General features: G+C 45.4%; 3 protein-coding genes across 12 annotated transcripts in view; 2 read left to right on the top strand and 1 right to left on the bottom strand.

The window, feature by feature from the left end:
• Window positions 1-1,905, bottom strand: part of PPP2R3A (protein phosphatase 2 regulatory subunit B''alpha) — a 53,339-nt gene extending 51,434 nt beyond the window's left edge. The window contains exon 1 of one of the 5 annotated variants that reach the window (XM_068692788.1): window positions 1,655-1,905. The gene's annotated coding sequence lies outside the window, so the exon portion shown is untranslated. Of the gene's footprint in view, window positions 1-1,356; window positions 1,550-1,654 lie in introns of those variants that run through there. The other 4 variants (XM_068692790.1, XM_068692792.1, XM_068692791.1 and 1 more) reach the window with 4 other exon arrangements.
• Window positions 1,906-4,259: 2,354 nt separating this feature from the next.
• DBR1 (debranching RNA lariats 1) lies at window positions 4,260-13,202 on the top strand. Its single transcript, XM_068692795.1, has 8 exons — window positions 4,260-4,549; window positions 4,631-4,755; window positions 4,843-4,923; window positions 6,240-6,325; window positions 7,549-7,773; window positions 8,625-8,705; window positions 9,618-9,763; window positions 10,295-13,202. Exons 1-8 carry the CDS (start codon window positions 4,353-4,355, stop codon window positions 10,968-10,970), a joined length of 1,617 nt encoding a protein of 538 aa, XP_068548896.1. The 5' UTR covers window positions 4,260-4,352; the 3' UTR covers window positions 10,971-13,202.
• Window positions 13,203-14,196: 994 nt separating this feature from the next.
• The window catches only part of ARMC8 (armadillo repeat containing 8), a 74,966-nt gene continuing 68,492 nt past the window's right edge, over window positions 14,197-20,670 (top strand). For 3 of the 6 annotated variants that reach the window (XM_068692479.1, XM_068692478.1, XM_068692477.1), the window contains exons 1-2: window positions 14,200-14,381; window positions 16,115-16,191. In XM_068692479.1, the coding sequence (XP_068548580.1) occupies window positions 14,334-14,381; window positions 16,115-16,191 (125 nt within the window). In that variant the 5' untranslated portion in view covers window positions 14,200-14,333. Of the gene's footprint in view, window positions 14,382-14,716; window positions 14,881-16,114; window positions 16,192-20,670 lie in introns of those variants that run through there. The other 3 variants (XM_068692481.1, XM_068692480.1, XM_068692484.1) reach the window with 3 other exon arrangements.

Raw genomic sequence — 20,670 nt, 5'->3', positions numbered from 1 at the left:
GAATTGGAGCACAAGTTCCAACCTCTAATTTAGTCTTCAGAGAAGTACAGTTCTGTATAACAGGAGAAAACCTAGTTGCATGGGGAAAAAATAGCATGTGCTCATTTAAGATTGTATCGGAAAGCATTTGTACAAAGAAAGTGAGTTAGGACTCCAGAGAACCTCTGTATTTACCAAGATATCCCAAATTCAGAGTTACTGTTCAAAGTTATGTTTTCTGTGGGTAGCAGGAAGGATGGGGAAAGGTACTTACAGAAAAAAAAATATTGAAAAACCAACTTGCAGTGTGCATCATTATAGTTACACCTCCATGGCTACTGACAGTGGGTGTCTGAGCACAGGGCTCCACTACAGCAACCTCTGAACTGCCTGAGCCACAACGCTCATCGTCTACTCCACAGGCTGCAGCTGAAGGAGCTGAAACATGCTCTACCAGTGCATCTCTCCAGGACTCAGCAGTCACGGATCAGTTAACTTTACACTGAGGAGTTTTAACCACAGGTAGCTTCCATGCTGTACCTCTGTGCAAATCGTGGGTACAAAATAATAGGACACATAACAGCGGTTGCAAAGGTCTGGGTAATGGAAACTGGCTATGTGCCATCAGGGAACTTCGACTTTTAACTCTGTTATTTTAAATACAATTAATTGTTGCTTCAACTTCTCAGAATCCAGCGGACATCAACTAAATAACTTTATAAAACCAAGTGAAGTCTAACAGTACTGTCAATCTCCTCGTAGCTTTCACGCGAATAAGTTCCCACTCTGTAACATTCGAAAACAGACCAACCAGGCTTGAGAGTCACAAGAAATAATCAAGAAAAGAGAGCTATTTTAAAGAAATGCCTGGAAAGTTTCTTTCTTGAAGCAGGCATCAGATCCTACAAGGTAAAGCCATGAGAATACCCCCAACAAAAACACAGCCGGCCTTTGAGGCAGCCGTTCAGCAGCAAACAGCCTGGGGACTGTCTGACAGGGAGCCCCAAGCACTGCCAGCCTGCCTTTATGAGGGAGCTCAGGGCACAGAGCAGCACATCTTCCACAGCTTCCTTCTTTAGTGTGAAGAACAGAGGTAATAAAATTAGTCCCGGACTTAATATTTACATTACTTGGGACCAGCACAGTCTGCAATGACCTTCAGAGAGACTTACTCCAGCAGGAACACATCCTTCAGTAAGTTATTCCATTATTCAATCACATTTTTACAAGTTTATGCCCAACTTAATCTCGGATTTGCCTCCCAGTGAACCAAGGAGCCTAGCAGCCAAAGCCGTTCCCTTTCTCGCTCACGGGCAAATTTTCTCTGGCTTCCTAGGAAATAATTAAAAAACAAATCCTGCTTTCCTGACCGCGTACCAACAGCTGCCCGCACCGAGAGACCAAAGGTCCAGAGGCACCTCAGGGTCCCGGGACAACCGGCGGGCGGTCACAGGGCAGGGGAAGGAGCAGCGGCACCGCGGGGCGATGGCTGCGCTGCCCCCCTCCTGCACCTCAGGGCTCCCCCTCCTCCCCGCCTCCAAGCTGGGCGACCCGGGACCCCCCGAAGCCCGCGGGCTGCCCCCGGCCGCCTCCCCGCTCCTTTCCCCGGCCCCCCTCGCACCGCCGCCGGGCTGAGAGGAGGCGGCCGCTCGGCCCCCGGTGCCGCCACACCTACCCGCCCGGGCAGCTCCCCGTCCCATGCCGGCGCCGGGCGCGTCGTTCGTGCTGCCCGGCCCCGCCGGCCCCTTCCGCGCAGCGGGGTCCCCGCCCCGGAGGCGCGGCGGGAGAGAGGGAGGGCGGGCGGCCCCGGGCTGCGGGCCGAGGCCGGGCTGTGAGGGGCAGGCGGCGGAATGGCGCTGCCCGCGCTGAGGGGAGGACGGGGAGGAGGAGGAGGAGGAGGAGGAGGAGGAGGAGGACGCGGCCCTCCCTTCCCGCCCTCGGCTCCTCCTCGCCTCAGCGACCCGCTCCTCTCCGCACGCCGGCCCCCTCCCCGGCTTGTTGGTTGCTTTTTTTTTTTTTTTTCCTCAGCCGTTGTAAAAACCCAGCGGAGCTGGCACCCACCAGCAAAACGGCGTGCTGGGCAATGGGTGCCTGTGGAAGGGGGAAAAGCGAGAGGCAGGGGAGCCACAGGGCGCCCGCAACCGCCGCTCCTCAGCGGGGGGCCCTGCGCTGGCGGTGTGTGTGCTGCAGGTCGTGGTTTGGTGCCGCAGTTACCAGACAATGCTGGGGGAGGAGGTGCCCCAAGACGCCCAAACATCGTTGCAGGTAAGTCTGGTGGTATTTAGGCCAACCTCATGGGTTTTTCTCCTCAGGTGATCTCTGCAGTCTTGTTTGGTTGCAGCACCCTCTTCCTTCTGTGGCACATACATACCAGCCCTCTAGCCCACCTCACTCCCTCACAGCTTGCAGGGACATTTCAGCCTCAGCAGGAACACCTCTGATTCCCCTTTCACACCTCCATTAAATCTCCCCTTCCTTCACAAGCACATAAACTGTCACCCTCTCACCGCCTCCCCCTTGTACCTCTTTTCAGCCACACCATTCCTCCCAAAAAGTCAGCCACACATACCTCCCTTTTGCTTTTCTCTTCACTTTAGTATCTTATAAGTGCATTTTGGTGCCTTCTAAAAGTGCTAGCAAGTGTTTGACAGGAAAGTCTCCAAGTTTTTCCCATTCTGTTCTCAGATGTGAGGGATGCAATCCTGTCATCCCCAGCCCCTCAGAATACCTTTTGTTCTTTTTAATCTCTTTGGAGATATAAAAACCAAGCTACTTCTGTGGCTCTAAAGTACCACTGTCAGCTCAGGAAAAAAAAAAAAAAACAACAATGTACAGGTTGGTATAGGCAGGCAACAGCCTAAAGGGCAAATACCTCACACCCAAACAACCCACTGATCTGAACCTGTTTCTTGGGACTCTCTTTTTGTGGCCTTGTAGTTCCTTCCCCTCTCACACAGGACAGGATTTGGTCACTTAAGAGAAGTGCAGGCCCTCCATTGTAGGACTGGACATGCAGCCATGAGAGATGTGCACAACCACATCCAGGCAAGGAAATGGCCACTGCAAAGCCCTATCCATAACCAAAGGAGTATTAGTCATGTGGTGGAAGTGGGCTGCACTTCAGTCAGTTTTTTTTAACAGCCTTGAATGACTGAACATAATAACAATAAAAGAGTTAAGCATTAACTTGCCATTACTTACCCTGTAAATAGTAGTGTGACTGCCTCCCTTTGTGGTCTAACTGCTGCGGAAAGTTCAGAGCGGTTTTACTCAGTCAACATCCACACTTAAATTTGGTATGTTAAGATGCATAATGAACAGTGCAAAAATACTAAAATGCTACAGCATAAAAAAAATCTATAAAAACCTTGCAGACTCAGCTGTACACCAATTTACTGGGGATAAGTGGCACATGGATTATGAGAAATGAGCCAGAACTAACAAAACCAAGAATTACAATTATAGTATCAGTTTACCTTGACTGGCTGTGGACATGGTTGGGAAGGCAGGAAAGGGTAGGGCTGTCTTGGGAAAGAAAAAGTGAAGACCTGGCTGGCTGGAGGAAGTGGAGCAAGGACGCATCTCCTGGCAGTCCTGGGGAGCTGCCCAGGGTGGTGTATTCTGAGTAAGTCGGTTATCTTCCAGAGACTCATGGACATTTCTCTTTCACCTGCACCCTTCTAGGAAGTCTGAGGTGTGGCAAATGTGAAGGGCTGCTGCTTGTCCCTAGAGAAGCTGGAAAACCTTCCCAGGAGATGCGATGAGCTGACCGAGCTCTCACACAACACCCGAGTAAGTCTCAGCAAAAGTTACTGAAAGGGTTGGGTACACCTCCGAGCACTTCGCTGTGTTCTTACTCTAAGGACTCGTGGGCATTGAAGGCTCAGAGAACTTTTCCATTCATCCCAGCTGGGCTTGGACGAGAGCCCCAAAGAACACACAGTAACCCAATATTGTGAAATTATGAAATGTGTTAAGAGAACACTTACTGAGTATGGAAAGAGGCTGGCGTGTGGTATCTGCTGCTGTAGGGGAACAGGAATGTCCGCTTCATTCCATGATTACAGGGTATGGAGCAGCAAGTTAACGCTTAACTATGCGACCATAACGTTATTCAATCCCTCAAGATTGTTAAAAAAAAAAATACAGTGGAAAAAGCTCGGAGCGGTTTTATTACTTGACACAGATTCGCCGCCCCTCGAGACGAGGAGCTGGGCGCTCTCCACAGCGCGGGGCTGCCCGGGCGGGTCGCTGTCCTTACGCATTCTGCGTACCGCGCTCCGCAGAGGGCGAGCGGGCGGGCCGCTCCCCGTACGCACTTGGCGTAGCGCGCTGGGCGGGCGCGGCGCGTGCGCGGTGCCGAGGCGGCGGCCATGAAGGTGGCGGTGGCCGGGTGCTGCCATGGCGCCCTGGACAAGCTGTACGAGACGCTGGAGCTGCTGCAGCGGCGGCACGGCGTGCGGCCCGACCTGCTGCTCTGCTGCGGAGATTTCCAGGCCGTGCGCAACGAGGCGGACCTGCGCTGCATGGCGGTGCCGGCCAAATATCGCCACATGCAGAGCTTCTATCGGTGAGCGCGGCGCGGCCCGGCCCGGCCCGGCCAGACCCGGCCCAACCCGGCCCCGCCGCCGCAGCTGTCGTGTCCCCGCAGGTACTACTCCGGCGAGAAGAAGGCCCCGGTCCTCACTGTCTTCATCGGCGGCAACCACGAGGCTTCCAACCACCTGCAGGAGCTGCCCTACGGCGGCTGGGTGGCGCCCAACATCTACTACCTGGGTAGGCTCGGCTGGCTCCCGGCCCTGTTCCCTGCCCTGTCCCCTTCCCCAGCCCCGCTGTGACGAGGCGCGTTCCCCTCTGCCCTAGGTTACGCGGGCGTCGTGCGGTTCCGCGGCGTGAGAATCGGCGGCATCTCGGGCATCTTCAAGTCGCACGACTACCGGAAAGGTACGGCACAGCGGGGGGGGGGGCGCCGTGCCCTGGCTGCACCTCCTGCTCTCTTCTGAACCGACTGATGTTGGAAACCCCTCTTGGGTTAACGCAGGGGAGGGTCTGGAGGTGGCCCGTGTAGCTGCCTGGCAGCCATAGCAGGAAGCAGCGGTGTGCCCTTTCAGTGCTGTGGCTGAAACGGTCTTGATTTTTCTGTGGTAGGGTAGTGTCCTTCTAGTGTGCAGCACAAGACTGTTCAGTTTTCCTTGTGTAAAACAGCTGATTTATAAGTGTGATACTGTACAGATAGACTGGCCAGAACTGAGGCTTAGTGTCAGTAAGTCTTGAGATTTGTTCCCCTCAATTTTTCATGTGTGTGTTTAGGAGCTCATCCTTGGTGGAAGAGTCACCATCAGTGGCCAGAGACTTGATCATAAATGATGCCAGGTGTCAGCAGACACATAACTTAGTCTTTCTCATTCATCAACATATATCCTTCAGAGAAGCTTTGGAGATGGCTTTCAATCTGCAAAGTATTGAATAGTTGTTGGGAACACTTGATTCCATTTAATACCTATCAGTGTTAATTAATTTTTTTTTGTTACCAAGTAAACCAATTGCGTGTCCGGATATTGCTTGCAGTAGATGAGACTTCCAGTACTTAGCATTACCATCAAAGAAGTAACTTTATTTTGCGTTGCTGCTAGTCTTCTGCTTGTTCCTGTCTACCTTACATTCTCGGGCTGTGCCAGTACGTTTGCATATATAACCATGATACCAACTGTCTGAAGTAGGTAGCTGTGTTGCATGGCTGTGCAGCAAACAGCTCTCTCTATGTGGTGGCACGTGGCTGTGTGGTGTAACTGTGGAGGTAAGGGATAGGGGGGAGGCAATGAGGGCTGTTATCTTACCTGAGCAACACAAAATCTCAGTCAGGAATGAAATACTTAAGCTTTTATGGCAAAAAGTACTTGTTTCAGATAGGGCCTGGGTTTTAAGAGATAGAGTAAAACTTTGAGCAATGTTGTTGTTTTATTTTTTTTCTTCCCCTATAACTGGTTTTCTGTATTCTCTGTAATCATAAAGAAAAAAAAGATAAAATGGAAGGAACGTTCAGTTTTGTAGACATTTTTACAACATATTTGCCTCACACATAAAAATTAACAGCTTGTCAGCATAAGCCCCCTGTAAAGGAAATGCAGCATCTCCTTCAGTTACTGGCAGCCTTGTACATGGTATTGCTTTAGATGTCTCTGACTCCAAGAAGCCAGCTCGCAAACAGCATTAGGAGGGACCCATTGATTCAGGCACCTACTCTTTTCTCAATGTTTCAGGTCACTTTGAATGTCCACCGTACAACCAGCAAACAATTAGAAGTGCTTACCATGTGAGGAACATCGAGGTCTTCAAACTCAAGCAGGTTAGCAAAATTATTATTTCTTAAAGTGATGTTTTTAATTAATTTAAAAATGAGATGTTAAAGCTGTCCTGAACAGCGCACTACTAGACAGCAAATCATGCCAGCAAATCTTAGCTAATCTTGACAAGCCATTTTATGCAGGCTGTGATTTCACTACTGTACTTGAGGAGTGTCTCCTCAATGCTTTGTGTAGAAGGGCAAATTTGATCTGCATCGGGCATAATTCGGAGATTTTGTTTGTTAGATTGGATAAAGTTCAGAGGATGACAGGTACTCCAGCCATACACCTCTGTTCCAGCTTTAGGAAGATGGATGCTACCTTGTCTAAAGTGCAGTCAAAGTTTACTAACGCAAATTGAACTATCTGAATGAGATGATCCCAAAAGGCTGCGGTTGAAGTATTCTTCACCCCACAGCTTGAAATGTAAAGGACAGATTAACTTTGTTTTTGACCCATGTCCTATACCCTGCTTTGTCACAAGAGCTACTCTGTTTGGCTGAGGTTGTGGTGTGAACAGATGTATTTATAAACATCTTGTGAATGATTGTTCAGGTTGCCACTGGGGACTCAAGTGTTTAGATATAGGGATGCTGAATGTGGGACAAAGGTTTCTGCCCTTATAAAGGATCTGATGCATTTCCCTGAGTTTATTACCAGACTTCGGTTTCGTTCTGATACAGCTGATGGAGATGAATTGAGCATTGAACCAAGCTGTACTTATAATGTTGACTAGGCTTCTCAGGGGTGCTTTCTTTGAGGAGGAATATTGTGCTTAGCCATTCCATTACCCCTTCTGGACAAAGATTTTGAAAATTCACGAGGAAGATGACTGATAATGTGTAGAGAACTTGCTCTATAATTGTAACTTTAAGTCTTCTGGCTGCCTGATGCTTCCTGTGACGAAGCACACCACCTTCCTGTGACAGCACTGCCTCTTACAAGGCAGTATACATAAAACACAGCTGACAGACCCAAGAAAGTGTAGTACAATCCATGGAGAATGCTTCACAGTAGTCAGAACGGATTACTACCATTTGACAACTTCAAAGGCCATCTGAAAGATGTACTCATTGCTCTAGAAAGGGAGGTTACTGGTCACAGCTAGCTCTGTATCTGATCTGAAGTAGAACACAATGTGTTTGCATATTCTGTCTTGTGATGTGCAATTTTGAAACTTTTATCATATGTTTGATTTATACCGTATGCTTTTTTGGCTTGATAGTTAAAGCGCCCAATGGACATATTTATGTCACACGACTGGCCAAGGAGCATATACCACTACGGAAACAAGAAGCAGCTTCTTAAAATGAAATCCTTCTTCCGTCAAGAAGTGGAGAGCAACACCTTAGGAAGCCCTGCTGCTTCAGAGCTGCTGCAGCACCTGAAACCCACTTATTGGTTCTCAGCACATCTCCATGTGAAGTTTGCAGCTTTCATGCAACACCAGGTAAAGGGGAATAAAACCAAGAGCGTATGCTTCCAAAGGATGTTTCAGAATTCTAGTGCAGGTAGTCATGTCCAGAAAAGCAGCTTCTTAATGTGAATTTGCTTAGTAATTAAAATTCAGCTTAAGCCCCAAAATCTTAAGTGGTCTTAAGACTACTGCCTTATGGAAGTTACAGAAGTTACAAATCAGTGGTGGCATCACCTCATCTTCAGGGACAGCATGAAATAGGTTAAGTTGCTGCACTTGAAGCTTCTTAATTTTAATTTTACAGAAAAGCACCCTTTTCCCCTACTTTACTGGGGAAGGATACAGCTTCAAGAGTGACAGAGAAGTAAATAAGCAGACTGGTTAACCTGGGACAGGAGGATACCTTTACTAAGGCTTGGCAGGTGAAATTGGCTGCCTAGGTAAAGACAAAAAAAGAAAAAAAAAGTCCCTATAGGTTGAAACTTCTCTTCCTTAATTTGAGTTTTTGCTGAAAGTGGTGTGACATGCTATTCTAATTCGCAATTCATTAGATGTTAGAAGGTAACTCTAGACATTTTGGACTCAAGTCTGCTTCTTCTCTTAAAGTTTTTCTTTTGGCATCAAGGCTAGGTATGTTCAGCTGCCTTGGTTGAAGCAGACCTGTGGCTCTTGCTTTATCTTGTTCTCAGTGTCCTACTTTTTGTTAGACATCTGCTAAAGTCTGTCCTCTATCTCTCTCCGTCCCTTTCTAATAATCCTGTTCTGCTTCTCTATTTCAGAAACCATTTTAATGTAAACTGTGTTTTTAAATCTCTACGTAACTTGTGTAGAATACTGTAATTTCATAGGAATGCTAATGACTGTTAACATCTTGTGTTTCCTAGACAAACTCCAAAGAAGAGCTACCAAAAGCAACAAAATTTTTGGCTTTGGATAAATGTCTGCCTCACAGAGACTTCCTGCAGGTGATGACCATGTGCAGCAGGTTACCTGATAGCAAGCTGTTCAGATGCAGTCAAACATCTCAGTAGTCTTACTTTAAAGTAGCTGTTATTTATCTTAAAGGGAAGATGGTTCGTTATCTGTCTTTAGGATGTGTGGTGGGATCCAATTGCCCTAGCTACCTTTGAAGATGAGAGTCTGAGGATGGGCTTTTGCTATGCAGAGGTACATGGGGGTGCTAGTCTGCACCTAAAATCCCATAGGAGAACTGAACTGCAGTAATAACTGCCTCCAGCAGTGTGGTCATCCACCTGTGTTTAGCTCTATTTTACACTACGTTAGAAGGTTGAATTCCTTTTATGGATTATTTAAAACCAGAGCTGACTGGTGCAGCTTGGCTAATCCAAATTGCTTGATTGAGGTTAGTGTCACAGAAGACAAAGCGACTTGGGTTTCAATCGGTCAGCTGCTGAAAGTGTTCTTAAGAACTATCAATGCTAATCTCATTCTGTGCTAAGAATGTCCATAGAAAAACTTGTCGATTCTTCATGATTTTTGGCTTAGAAGAAGGTATGAATTTAAGAGTAAGCAAATTGTTTTCTAAGTTGTGTAACTGTCCAGTAGCTGAAAGTAGGGAGAGGACGGTGCTCTGATTTTGAGTTGCTATAAGCTAAAATACAGAAGTGTTACAGGAGAGCCTGCTTTAGTTGCCGATCGTCCACTTACCTCCTTACTGCTGTAGGCTTCTCTGTAGGACTGCCCTGATAGGGTGTTTGATTGAGGCTATTAGCTTAGCATACTTCAGACTTAATTACAACTCTGTACCATGAAAACAGCACTTCAAACTTTAATTGCTTTCTGGTGTTAAGAGAAATATCTCACCTAATCTGTTTTATGGTTTTATTTTTTTTTGTTTGTTTGCTTGTTTTGAACAGATAATAGATGTAGAACACGATCCTGCTGCAGGTGACTCACTGGAGTACGATGCTGAGTGGATTGCAGTCCTTAAGGCCACCAACAGTCTCATTAATGTGACTCAGAGCTTGTGGAATATGCCTGAAAATAACGGCCTCCATGCAAAGTAAGTATGCAAAGTAGAGAGTAAAACATGATTTAGCTTGGCTGGAAGTGTACTGACGTTTTATAGCTGTGTTTCTTATCTTATCCTTTATAGCTGGGTTTCTCTGTTCTGCAGCCTCTAATGTCTGTAGGACTTGCTAAATGTTTTGGAAAACAAAGGGGATGATAAAGGCTGTGCTGCAGAGCTTACAGTTTCTTTACTGCTCTGTGCAGGCAGTTAGTTTTCTTTGGCAGACTTGGATAACACCATTCAAGGGGCAAAAAATACATGGTGACTAGTCTTCTTGTTGGTCACTGTGAGACTGAAAATCAGGCTTCCAGGCTATACCAGGTAGGTTGACATCGTATGCAGACCCTTGGTGTGCAGAGCAGAATCTCAGTATTGACCAAAGGTAATACGCTTGGAGGGAGAGGGGAAGCTGAGAAATTGCCTGTTGTAAGATGGATTTGTTACTAAAGTTTACATTTGCAGTGGGAACAGAAAATACCTTTTGACTAGCTGCACTTTTGTTAACTTTATGAACTTATTTAGGTGGGATTACAGTGTAACAGAAGAAGCTATCAAGGAGGTGTTAGAAGAGCTGAATCATAACCTCAAAATTCCTTGCAACTTCACCTTGACGGCTGCTTGTTATGATCCCAGCAAGCCCCAAAAAAACATGGAACCAGTTCATACCATCAATCCCCAGACCACTGAGTTTTGTGCCCAGTTTGGCCTCACTGACATCAATGATAGGATACAGCAAGTTAAAGAAGAGGGCTCAGTACGAGAATATGAGGAGGAGGAGGAAGAGGAAGAGATGGACAGTACTGGGTCAGCAGAGGAACCCAGTGAATATAATACAGATAATTCTGGACTTTCATCCATTAATCCCGATGAAATAATGCTGGATGATGAAGGAGGTGATGAAGACTTGAGTACGTGTTCTGTAGATCCTTCCCCTGATCATCCTCCTGAATTTTCTGCAAGTTTTTCTGACATCAGGATCATGCCAGATTCCATGGCAGTATCATCTGACGATGCTATGGACTCCAATAATGAGGAACTGGAGAAATCTGGCATGAGTAAGCAGGCAGAAGAGAAGAGCTTGAATGAGAGACCTTTGAAGCGCATTGGTGGTAATGAAAATGGGAACACGGGCATTAAAAAAATCAAGAGACGGAATCAAGCCATCTATGCTGCAGAGGATGAATATAAAACAGAGTAACACTTACATGTTGCGTAACTAAGTTATCTCCCTACCCCTTTACGTAGAGGTCGTGAGAGCTATGGTGAACTACTCATGCTTTTAACATTATTTGATCTTACTCACACTACTTTCTTGAGGTGAGGAGGCTCTACGCACCTCTTTCAGGGAAGAATATTTAGTTTGATTAAATATCTAAGCCAGAAGCGAGGTTTTCGAGCAAAGTGCTTTGTCAAAGGACTTAAAGCCCATGTATAATCAGTTGATTTTGCTGAGATTCTTGGTTATGAGTGTATATATACTATGTATCTTGAGCTGTACTGCTATTCGAGAATCACCGTGCTGGTTTAACAGGAAAAGAACTCTTGAACTATAACTCAAGTCAAAGTGAGAGGATGCCTGACTTATGAGACTGAACTATTTGATTTTATTGCTTTCGTCTTGTTTTATACTGAACTTTTAATACAAAATAGCATATGCAATAACTGCGTGAACTAAATATGGAAGTAGAATTCCCGGGATAACAAAACAGCAATAGAAGAGTGAGGATTTTTTTTCTGCTGACATTCATACCATAGAAAAGCTTCGTGGTCATAAACAAAACAATGTGTATTGTCTAGTATTGGCTTTTACTGTTTTGGTACAGAACCAAGTCCCTTAATTTGAGGCATGATGGTTTTATGAGGACCATGCAAGAGAACATCTCTGTTCTTAAAAACTCACTTGTGTGCTGTTTCTTAGAAGTTGAGAACCATGTCGTAAAATTAAAACGCATCTGTTTGCGATGAATGGCTTTCTAAACGTGGACGTCATCACTGTCTCAATTCTCACTAATTAAGGCTGTGTTGTATTTTCATGCAAGGTGACTGATGCTTCAGACAGCAATGCTTACCATCATCTTTAGCCTACCTTTTCACCTGATGCTTCTTTTCAGTAGGATGTGAATTCCTAATTCTTACAGCTCAGTCTGGAATTTTCCAGTACTTTCATAGGCTTTACCTATGGCTGGGCAGCTCCTGTTCTCCTTCGGATCTTCTTGGAAGTTTTTTTTTTTATTCTTCTTACTCTTCTTCAGTTTTCCCTGAATTAGCAAACGTATCATGCTCCTTTTGGCCTAGAATGCTGAGAGGATAACAAAACTTATCGAATTCATGAAAACAAGTGTTTTCAAGTTCCATGGCATGCCATTAGACTCATTCGCCTTACAGTCAGCTTCTACTGGTGTTCTGTGCTGAGCTTTCAGAATCAGAGAAGGAATTCCTCCTGACTGTGCTGCCCTTGAGACGAGCAGTAGTTCCAGTGTGTTTTTACTCATCTAAGGCCTGAGCACTACAGAGAAGAAAGCATCCTACAGGAAAAGAGAACTGAACAGAGAGTCATAAGTAAAAATAGACTGAGTTGTAGCAGGGAAATGCTTCGACTTCTGTCTTTAAAATCAGTCAAATTCTGGGATTCATCTTGGTTTCTCTCCTGCCAGCAGGTCACTATGCAAACTAAATGCATATAAGTATTCAAGAACTGGCATATGTCAAAATTAATGCTATCCATGGTTCAGATTAACAGCTTTATATTGGTGTGCTGATACCATTAACATCCTGGGTTTCTTTCTTTTTTTTTTCTTTCCCAGAGGACAGTATCTTGTTTACTAAATGATTATTTGGACCCTATTAATGTTCCTGTATAGCTCTGTGCCTGCTCATCTGTCAGCAAACTCACCAAAGAGGACTGTGGTAAGATGTGATAAAGAATTTGGAGAGTTTGGTATAACCCCTAGGTTACCTAAAACACCTGTTAAGGTGGCCTAGGTTACTGAAAATAGTTCAGTATCTTTGAGGGTCTTGGGTCTGCAATGTTAAAACGTTAATCATGCCTGCGTTTCCTCATGATCTGAAGAGTATCATGGTAATAAAGTATTTCCTCTGTACCATCAAAAAGATGCGATTTTAAGTATAAAATATGGTATGAACTTGAAAAGTCACTCAAATCTGTGTGGTGTTCAGCTGTCAAATTCTATGTGGCGTGGAAGATGTAGGTTACATTTAATGTATGTTTTTGTCTGATTTCATATGTTTTTAAAGCAAATTGTTTTGTTGTGTCCTCTACTTTCTGATATGTTTTGGCTTTCTAGAAAGGAGACTGCCAAGATGGAATACTGATATTTAGAATCTTGAGATGTGTGTTCATTTTTTAATGAAGAATGTCAGCATCCATTGAGTGGATTGTGGATATAAATATACTTTTTTTGAGTATGAACCGTGTGTGATTATATAGACTCATTGTGCCCTTTCTTGCAGTTGCTTGACCTCTTTGCAGTTTGAAGAATCCATCTCCACTGTATTCTCATCTACTATGGATTTTCTGTGTCAGCAAGATCCTGTTACATGTAAAGTCAGTTGCAGCTCTGAACTTGATGCTTCTTCAGTTAAGACCAAGTACTCCAAAAAGTATGTAAAAAGTTAGGAAATGCTGACAAATTTAATCAGTTTTGGATCCTAAGATCCAGAGTCCTTTAAAGGTAATTCTAGAGTTGTTGAAAATTTTCAGTGGTGGTGAGAAACATCTGGAAAAGGTTTCTCTGTCAGACCTGGTACATTCACACTCACAAACTGGTCAGTAGCTGAGACTTGCACTTTGTATAGATAAAAGCAGAAACATCTTGAGGCAGTGCTTGAGAACACTGTTCACTTGTTTTATTCCAGGGGATTTTGTTCAGACTGTGCTAGTAACCTCCTCACAGAACAAACTAAGAAGAGGGGCGTAGCTTTTTCAAAAGCAAATCAATTATTTTCTAAAAATTAAGGATAATCCCCAACTTGTGCTCCCATTATCCTCTGCAAGAGCTGCCAACCCCGTGGTTACCTCTTGACAGCAAAAGCTGCAACGGAGCCGTGACCTGGGGCATTCCTACTGCCCCCTTACATTAATGCTGTCCCCAGTAGGCTGCAGCACCCCCGGGCCTCCAGCTGTGCGCCAGCCGGGGTCCTGCTACCCCGGCGCTACATCTTCCAAAAATATGCAAAAAGGGGGGGTTTAGGGAAAAAAACAAACAAAAAAAAACAAACCCCAAACACCTCACTAAGAGCACCTGGGACGGTGCCCGCCGAGCTGGGGGCGCTCCGGGCCCGCTCCCCGCTGGCGTCTCGGGCCGGCAGCGCCGCCAGGGGCCGCCCTCAGCCCGGCGCCGCATGCGGGGCGGTTGGGCAGGGCCGGGGCCCGGCGAGGCTGCGCCGCTCGGCCCCGCTCCGCCCCGCTCGGTTCCGCCCTTCCCTTCCCTTCCCCTCCCGTCCCCGCCCCGCCATGAGGCCGGGCCCGGTGGCGGCCGCGCTCCGACGCGCTTGAGGGCGCCGCCGGCGGCGGGGCTGCGGCTGCTGCTGCGCCGCCAAGATGGCGTCGTGCGTGCTGGAGGCGCCGCTCCGCATGAGCGTCCTCTCGGTGAGTGCCCGCCGGGGGGGCTCGGCCTGACCTTGGCCGCCGGCTGCGGGGGGCACCGCGGGGCCTTTGTGCGGATTGGGGGCGCCCCCGTCCCGGCAACTTTCCCCCGGCGCCGCCCGGCTGTCCTCTCCCCCCCCTCCTCCCCTCCCCGCCCCGGGCAGGCCGGGACCGCCGGCACCCGGAGCCGTTGGGGCCCGCCCGCTCCCCTCAGCGCTCCCCCCCCCGGTCCCTCCGGCCTGCTGGAAGGGCCCCGGGGAGCCCGGCACCCCGCCGCTGCGGGGAACAATGCGGAGGGCACGGCGTGGGTGCCGCTTGGAGCAGCCCAGGGCGTCCTCCCCGCGTTGTTTTTCTTTTTCTTTTCCCTCCGGAGCGCGGTTTCTCGCTGAGCGAGGGACCCGTGAAACTGCTGGTGGTGATAGATGCTGGGTTCTCGGGGCCTACCTGGAGAACTTGTTGGCCTGGATACGAATGTCCTTCTGCATTACAGCCCTGCTGGCTGGTAAGGTGAAAGCCAGCGTGTTTTAAAGACGGAAGGCAGTGGGATCTCTGGGGTCCAGGACAATTTACATAGAAATACATAGATCGGGCAGGTGAAAGTCCACTGCGGTTTGCAAAAATACTGTCCTCATTACGTGGTGGATGCTTACATGTAGAGTTTATTTAGCATAATTTAATAATATTCTTGTAGACAAAGGAGTCCTCCTGCATCTAGATTCTTCTCTCAGGCTTATGTGAGACCACGAGTGAGCTGCTGGTGATTCTGGCTGGCTGGGGAAGCAGGCACAGGTTTAGCCCAGAGTTAGATACCTGCGAAGCAACAAACAGTTCGCAATTCCCTTATAATTCCTTTCAAGGAAAACTCATAAGGGAAAAATAGGAAAAGCCTAATAAAAGGTTGAGCTGGAAAGAAAAAAAAAAAAGAGATAATGGAAATGTTTTCTGGCACGTGTTTGTGAGAACCTGGAGGGAAAATTCTCTTCCCTTTTCCCACCCATATTTTTTGGAACGCTTTTCATCTCCAGCTTTGGATCTTCTCAAAGAGAATAACAAATCATTGGTGCATAAATGTTTAGCTTACAAGCATGGTCCTGTTACCGAGAGGAGAGTTCACTTTCTCTTGTAAAGTAGTTATGGGAAATGTTATGGAGAATATTGTGCTGCTATCCCTGTTGAAGTTGTGTGGGACAGTAGGCGTTGTGTCATAGAGAGGGACAGTCTCTGCAATGTGTAAATTTGTTATGATAAGGTAGGCTACAAAGACAAGTCTTAATATGCACTTCCGTATTGTCAAGAGCTTGTTTGTCAATATACCTCTTGAGCAACATTAACAGCTCTTACAACTTTTTCTTGCAGGAATTTGTGGGTTTTCTATGAGCTGAACATAAGTAAATTGGAATTTAAGGCAGTGCTGATAATCTGCAATAGACCCCTTTATGTGTCCTTTTCATAAACTACAAATACCTACCAGCACTCCATTAACTTGCTTTGACTCATAACATATTGTTATCTGCATTAAATACATCTTATTCTTTAAGTCATGCTTAAACATGGGGTTAATTCTTTGTGCAGATGTTGCCCAGCAGTAACATACTGCACGTTTGAATATGATCCTGTGGTTTTGCTGCTGTCTTGCCTGGTAGGTTTTGTAGACGTGCTTTAGTCATTCCTGTTTTTCTGCCATTCTATGAATTGGTATAAACTATTAAAAATCTGTATCATTTTTTTCCCTGCAGGAAGTAACAGCCAGCAGCCGCCACTATGTTGACAGATTATTCGACCTCGATCCCCAGAAAGTTCTGCAAGGTGTCATGTAAGTCATCTGAAACACATTTGGGCTGTTAGTTGTGCATAAGCTAGGTTAACTTGAATCCCACTAGAATTGTATGTCAAAAGGAAGAAGCTCTGTCTCTTTGAGAGATCTTGTTGGAAAATTTTAATACAAACATGATAGTACTGTTTTAGCACCCTATTGCTATGTAGTGCACGTAGCCAGCCTCACAGGTGTCAGAAATGAGGTCAAACGTTCTGTGAGCATTCAGAAAAAAATAATCTTGAAATCTTTCTTCTTCCCTTTGGCCACCTTTTGATTCTCTTCTAAGTCTGCTTTTCTCTAATTCTGTCTTAAAAGAATTTTTTTGTCCACTGCCAAGTTGGTGTACCTGCCTCTTCTTTTTTTCCCCTGCTGCCATGCCTGAGTGTTGATTTTTGATGCATGGCTTCTATCTCAGTAAAGGGAACTGCAAGCCGAAAGAAGCTACTTCCATAGAAATTAATTTGGACGCTGGTTATTTTTCAGTATTTCTTTTGCATTCCGATGACAGTGAGTAAGGACTGAAAGATTAAGAAGAGGCCTTGCCCTGTTGAATAGGTGGTAAAACTGGTGCAAGGATCCGGCTGTGTTCTCACTGTCCTTGGGCTATATGCTTTGCGTTATAACCACCTTGTGGTGTGACCAGTGAGTCCCTGCCCAGGACTGACTGCTGGTGAAGCCAGGCCTGCTCAGGCTTACCTACAGCTTGCTGGCAGGTTATCTGCTTGGTTATCTATGAAAACACAAGAACATTTGGTCAAAGGACCAAGTGGATCAAAAAGCTAACAACACCTGTTGTGTTGTTTAGGACAGTCTGACGTGTTTCCGGTAGGAAATAGAAAGTATTTTGGAAGGTGGCCCAGGGATGGAGTAGTCACCATCAGAATTAGTATCCCTCTGAAATTACGTGAGAAACAAAACACAAATATAAAACTATCTTGGAAAAACTTTTATTTGTTGAAATATCCTCTTACGTACCAGAGTTTTTTATACAGATTAGTGTAAATATTTGCAGGTTCTTAACTCTTCTATGTAGAAGAGTCTAACATTTCTTCCACTCCTGGCCTTAGTCCACTACTCACAAAGCTGGCTTGGCTGGTCCCAGGGTGAGGATGCATCTCATCCCACAGCCACGTGGTTGGCTCAGCCTCCTTGGCAGATGCTCTGGGCACTGGGTGGCGCTCCCTCCTTGCTCTCCTTTCTTCTCCAAGGAACTGGAACCAAGTCTTGGCAATCCCTTCCCCAACTTTCGAGGTGTTACTCACATCTTTGGAAGTCTAGTGACTTCCTAGAACCAGAAATCTTGAGCAGTCTTTTGTCTTAGCTAACACCTTGAAATTATTTGCGTTGTCCATGGGTGACAGTGGAATCTATGCTGAGCTGCCTTTTATTTTTGCTGTAGTTCAAGGATAAAATGAATTGATGCAGGGCGGCTATCTCAATGAACAGTAGGCTTCTCCAGTTAAAGTTTAATCATCTGTCCCTTTAAAGACACCAAGTTACCAATTTCTTTTGCTTAGCTTTCTTTTTCGTTTTCTACCTTGGTGTCTGGTTTCTGATACAGGAGATGTTATACTACTCTGCCTCATAAAGTTTTCTAAGCTCTTTATTTTGGTCTTTGCATCACGCAGCATTTTCAGCTCATCCTTTCTCTTCAGTACCTGGATGTGTCCTTTATGGATCTGCTTTGCGATTTTTCTCTTTGCATTTTGGTACTGGTACCATGAAGACCACCAGGTGGTGTCTTTGAGGCCGAGCTTTGTACAGGACCTGTTTCTTCTCAAGCCAACTCTCTGAGATATGGGGAGATGATGAGCAGTAAGTTTAAGGAAGCATTTGAGGACCCATCCTTTTAAGAATGGCTCAGCGTTCTACTTGTTAAAATAACTGATGCTGCTGCTTAGAAACTGCTGAAGGAATTTATGCAAAAGTTATCTTCTCTTGTAGTTAGACCTTTTAAAGCTACACATTTGATAGGATAAATGTCTTTGAAGAGTGCAGGGGGAAAAAAAGGGAAAAAAATCACAGCACAGATTTGGTCAGTAAGCTCCATGTGTGACACTTTGGCTAAAATCTTCATTCTGAGAGTATGTCTTTCTGGACATTAAGCAAGTCCTGCGTGTTAGATTTGTTATTTTCCGAATATTAGCGGATGGATGTGCTACAGTCCAATTTAGAGTAGTGTATAAAAAAATCAGTCCAAGATTCCTTTTGGGTAAAATACGATGGCTTTGTCCTTCTTCCTTTGACTTAAGGTATCTGAAAAGGTATTGAAGTTGGAACATACTGAGATTTGGGGTGGTCCAGTGAGGGGTGGAGGGATAAAAGCTGTTGGGGAGGAAGAGGATTGAAGTTCTATCAGAAATGTGTTTCAGAAGCTTTTCAAGTATTCTGTGTAATTCCCTGAAAATCTTTGTTTCCTAAGATGTGCTGTTTTTTTCTGCATCCTGGCTGAAAGTACCGATGACCTAGATTTTTGTTGTGATTGATGGAACTGTCTGAATATCAAGGTTCACAAAGGGCTGGCTTAAGAGGCTTTGTGTCTGCAAATTGTCTTCAGTTACAGTCATTCTGTTCTTCATATGCTCTTAAAGAAAGCTGAACGAATAACTTCTGTTTGGAACTTTCTTTAGTTGCATCCTTTTACATTTTAACAAAAAACAACTTCTGAATGAGGTTTGATTAAAGGTAAAATACAGCTAAATGCTTCTTGGATTCTTGGATTTCAAAATCATGCCAATCCAGCCATGGTCTTGTAAACTGAGAAGACTTACAGTTACATATTCTGAAAGTCTTTAAACTACCAAGTCTCTTCTTTTTTTTTTTTTTCCTTTCTTTTTCAAGATTTGTCAGAGAGGTTATATTCAGAATCATCTGTTGTCCACAGAGTGAAGTCTTGCCTGTCTAGGGGCTTTTTTGTTTTCCTTCTCATGGGAAAACTGAAAAATCATTTCTGTCTAGTATTGCTGTATGTGCTTCTGTTGATCTTACTGCAAAATGTTAAGTTTCCTGGGGAACTTCTGTTTGCATCATTCCAATCGTGTTCATCTCAGTATTAATAGTAGGTTGGAAGGGGAGAATTGCGTGTACCTGTCAGTAAATCATTAGCTTCAGTTCAGGATTTGAAATTTTGGGGTTACAAAGACGGCTACTGCCTTTTACTGCACCTGATGGAGAACTGTTTAAAGTGCACAAGGCCCGTTTCTGCACGCCCACATCTGTATGGAAGTGTGTGTGTTTGCCTTTCTATTGACTGTCCTTACAAATGAGCAAGCTTAACACATTATTTTCCTTCTGTAAGCATAAACTGTTCGTTGTGTATATGTGTATGCTTGAGAGGTCTTACAGGTTTGCTTTGTGTCTACTTAAGTGCTTTTCTAAGCCTTTCATCTTCTATATTACTGTTCTACAGTTCAAATGTTCTCAAATGCGCTTTGACTGCATTCTGCAAGGTCAGCAGCAGCGCCAGGTATGCAGCTACTGAATATATTTGGTGTTGACAGTCCACAGACCACCCCGAACAGATATTGTAAGCGATTAAATGCTGTGTTCTCTCAGAAGTTCTCTTAAATATTTTGCCGTTGTTGGCAGAAGAAAGGAAAATAGATAGCTCTGTATATTTCTGTGCTGTTGTAAGAGCTTCATGTGTCCCAAGACGCTTGCTGCAACAACAGCTTGTGCTTTGCAGCATGGCAGTGTATTAGACTACAGTTTGGTTTTCATCCACATTTGAGCTCAGGACCACTTTGTTCAGGTGCAAGACCAATGCCTAGTTTTGTCCACTAATTTATTTGCTGGTTGGAGGCTTTTTTGAGAAACGCTTTGTCATGCGTACGGTTTGCCTGATGTCTTCAAAGGCAATCCATCATTTCAGAAAGCTGTGCAAATGGCATCGCAAAGCCTGGTTTTGAAAGGAGCATTCTTTCTGAGAAATCTGGTGTACTCAAGGTGCCAACTGTTTCTCATCAGGCTGTTCCTTAGCAGTCAAAGGGTGTCATCTTGTATAGCTTGTAAATAAGCACCATCGTGGTGCACTGAGAATTCCCATGCTGCTGCTGTTTCTGTCCTTTTTGGATGTGCTTCATCCAGTTCGCTGGGGTTACAGACAAGTGTTTTCCAAACTTGTGTGAACATTTTATTTCCCAGGAAAAAGGAAGAATCACCCTACGAAATGACGCTGCGTACTGTTGACTGTATGTGCACGTTTACGGGACCTTCCTTTTTCCCGGGGAGCATGTCCAGTGCTGTGTTGGGAATACTGGTATAGATCTCTGTGATACATTTAATTTGTGACGTACGTGCTTCCTGCACAGGCTGATTTTGAGTGTTTGAGAGTCCGTGTTTTTGATATGGAAGGTACAGTAGTTGGCATCTGGGGCATGACTTGGGGACCGCTTTGAACCAGACAGTTATGTCTTGGAGTCCCTACGGGCTTGGGCTGGCAGCGTTGCAGTGGTTAGTGGTTATGCTCAGTGTTTT

The sequence above is a fragment of the Anas acuta genome, chromosome 9, assembly GCF_963932015.1.
Source record: "Anas acuta chromosome 9, bAnaAcu1.1, whole genome shotgun sequence".
NCBI classification, from domain to species: Eukaryota; Metazoa; Chordata; class Aves; order Anseriformes; family Anatidae; genus Anas; species Anas acuta.
This window is presented reverse-complemented; position numbering and strand designations above follow the sequence as displayed.

What these genes read in the sequence shown, in the direction of transcription:
- DBR1 (XM_068692795.1), top strand. Translation starts at nt 4,353, where the DNA reads ATGAAGGTGGCGGTGGCCGGGTGCTGCCATGGCGCCCTGGACAAGCTG. An exon ending in GCCCAACATCTACTACCTGG is followed by an intron (nt 4,756 to 4,842) that starts GTAGGCTCGGCT and finishes CCTCTGCCCTAG; the next exon opens with GTTACGCGGGCGTCGTGCGG. An exon ending in AATAACGGCCTCCATGCAAA is followed by an intron (nt 9,764 to 10,294) that starts GTAAGTATGCAA and finishes GAACTTATTTAG; the next exon opens with GTGGGATTACAGTGTAACAG.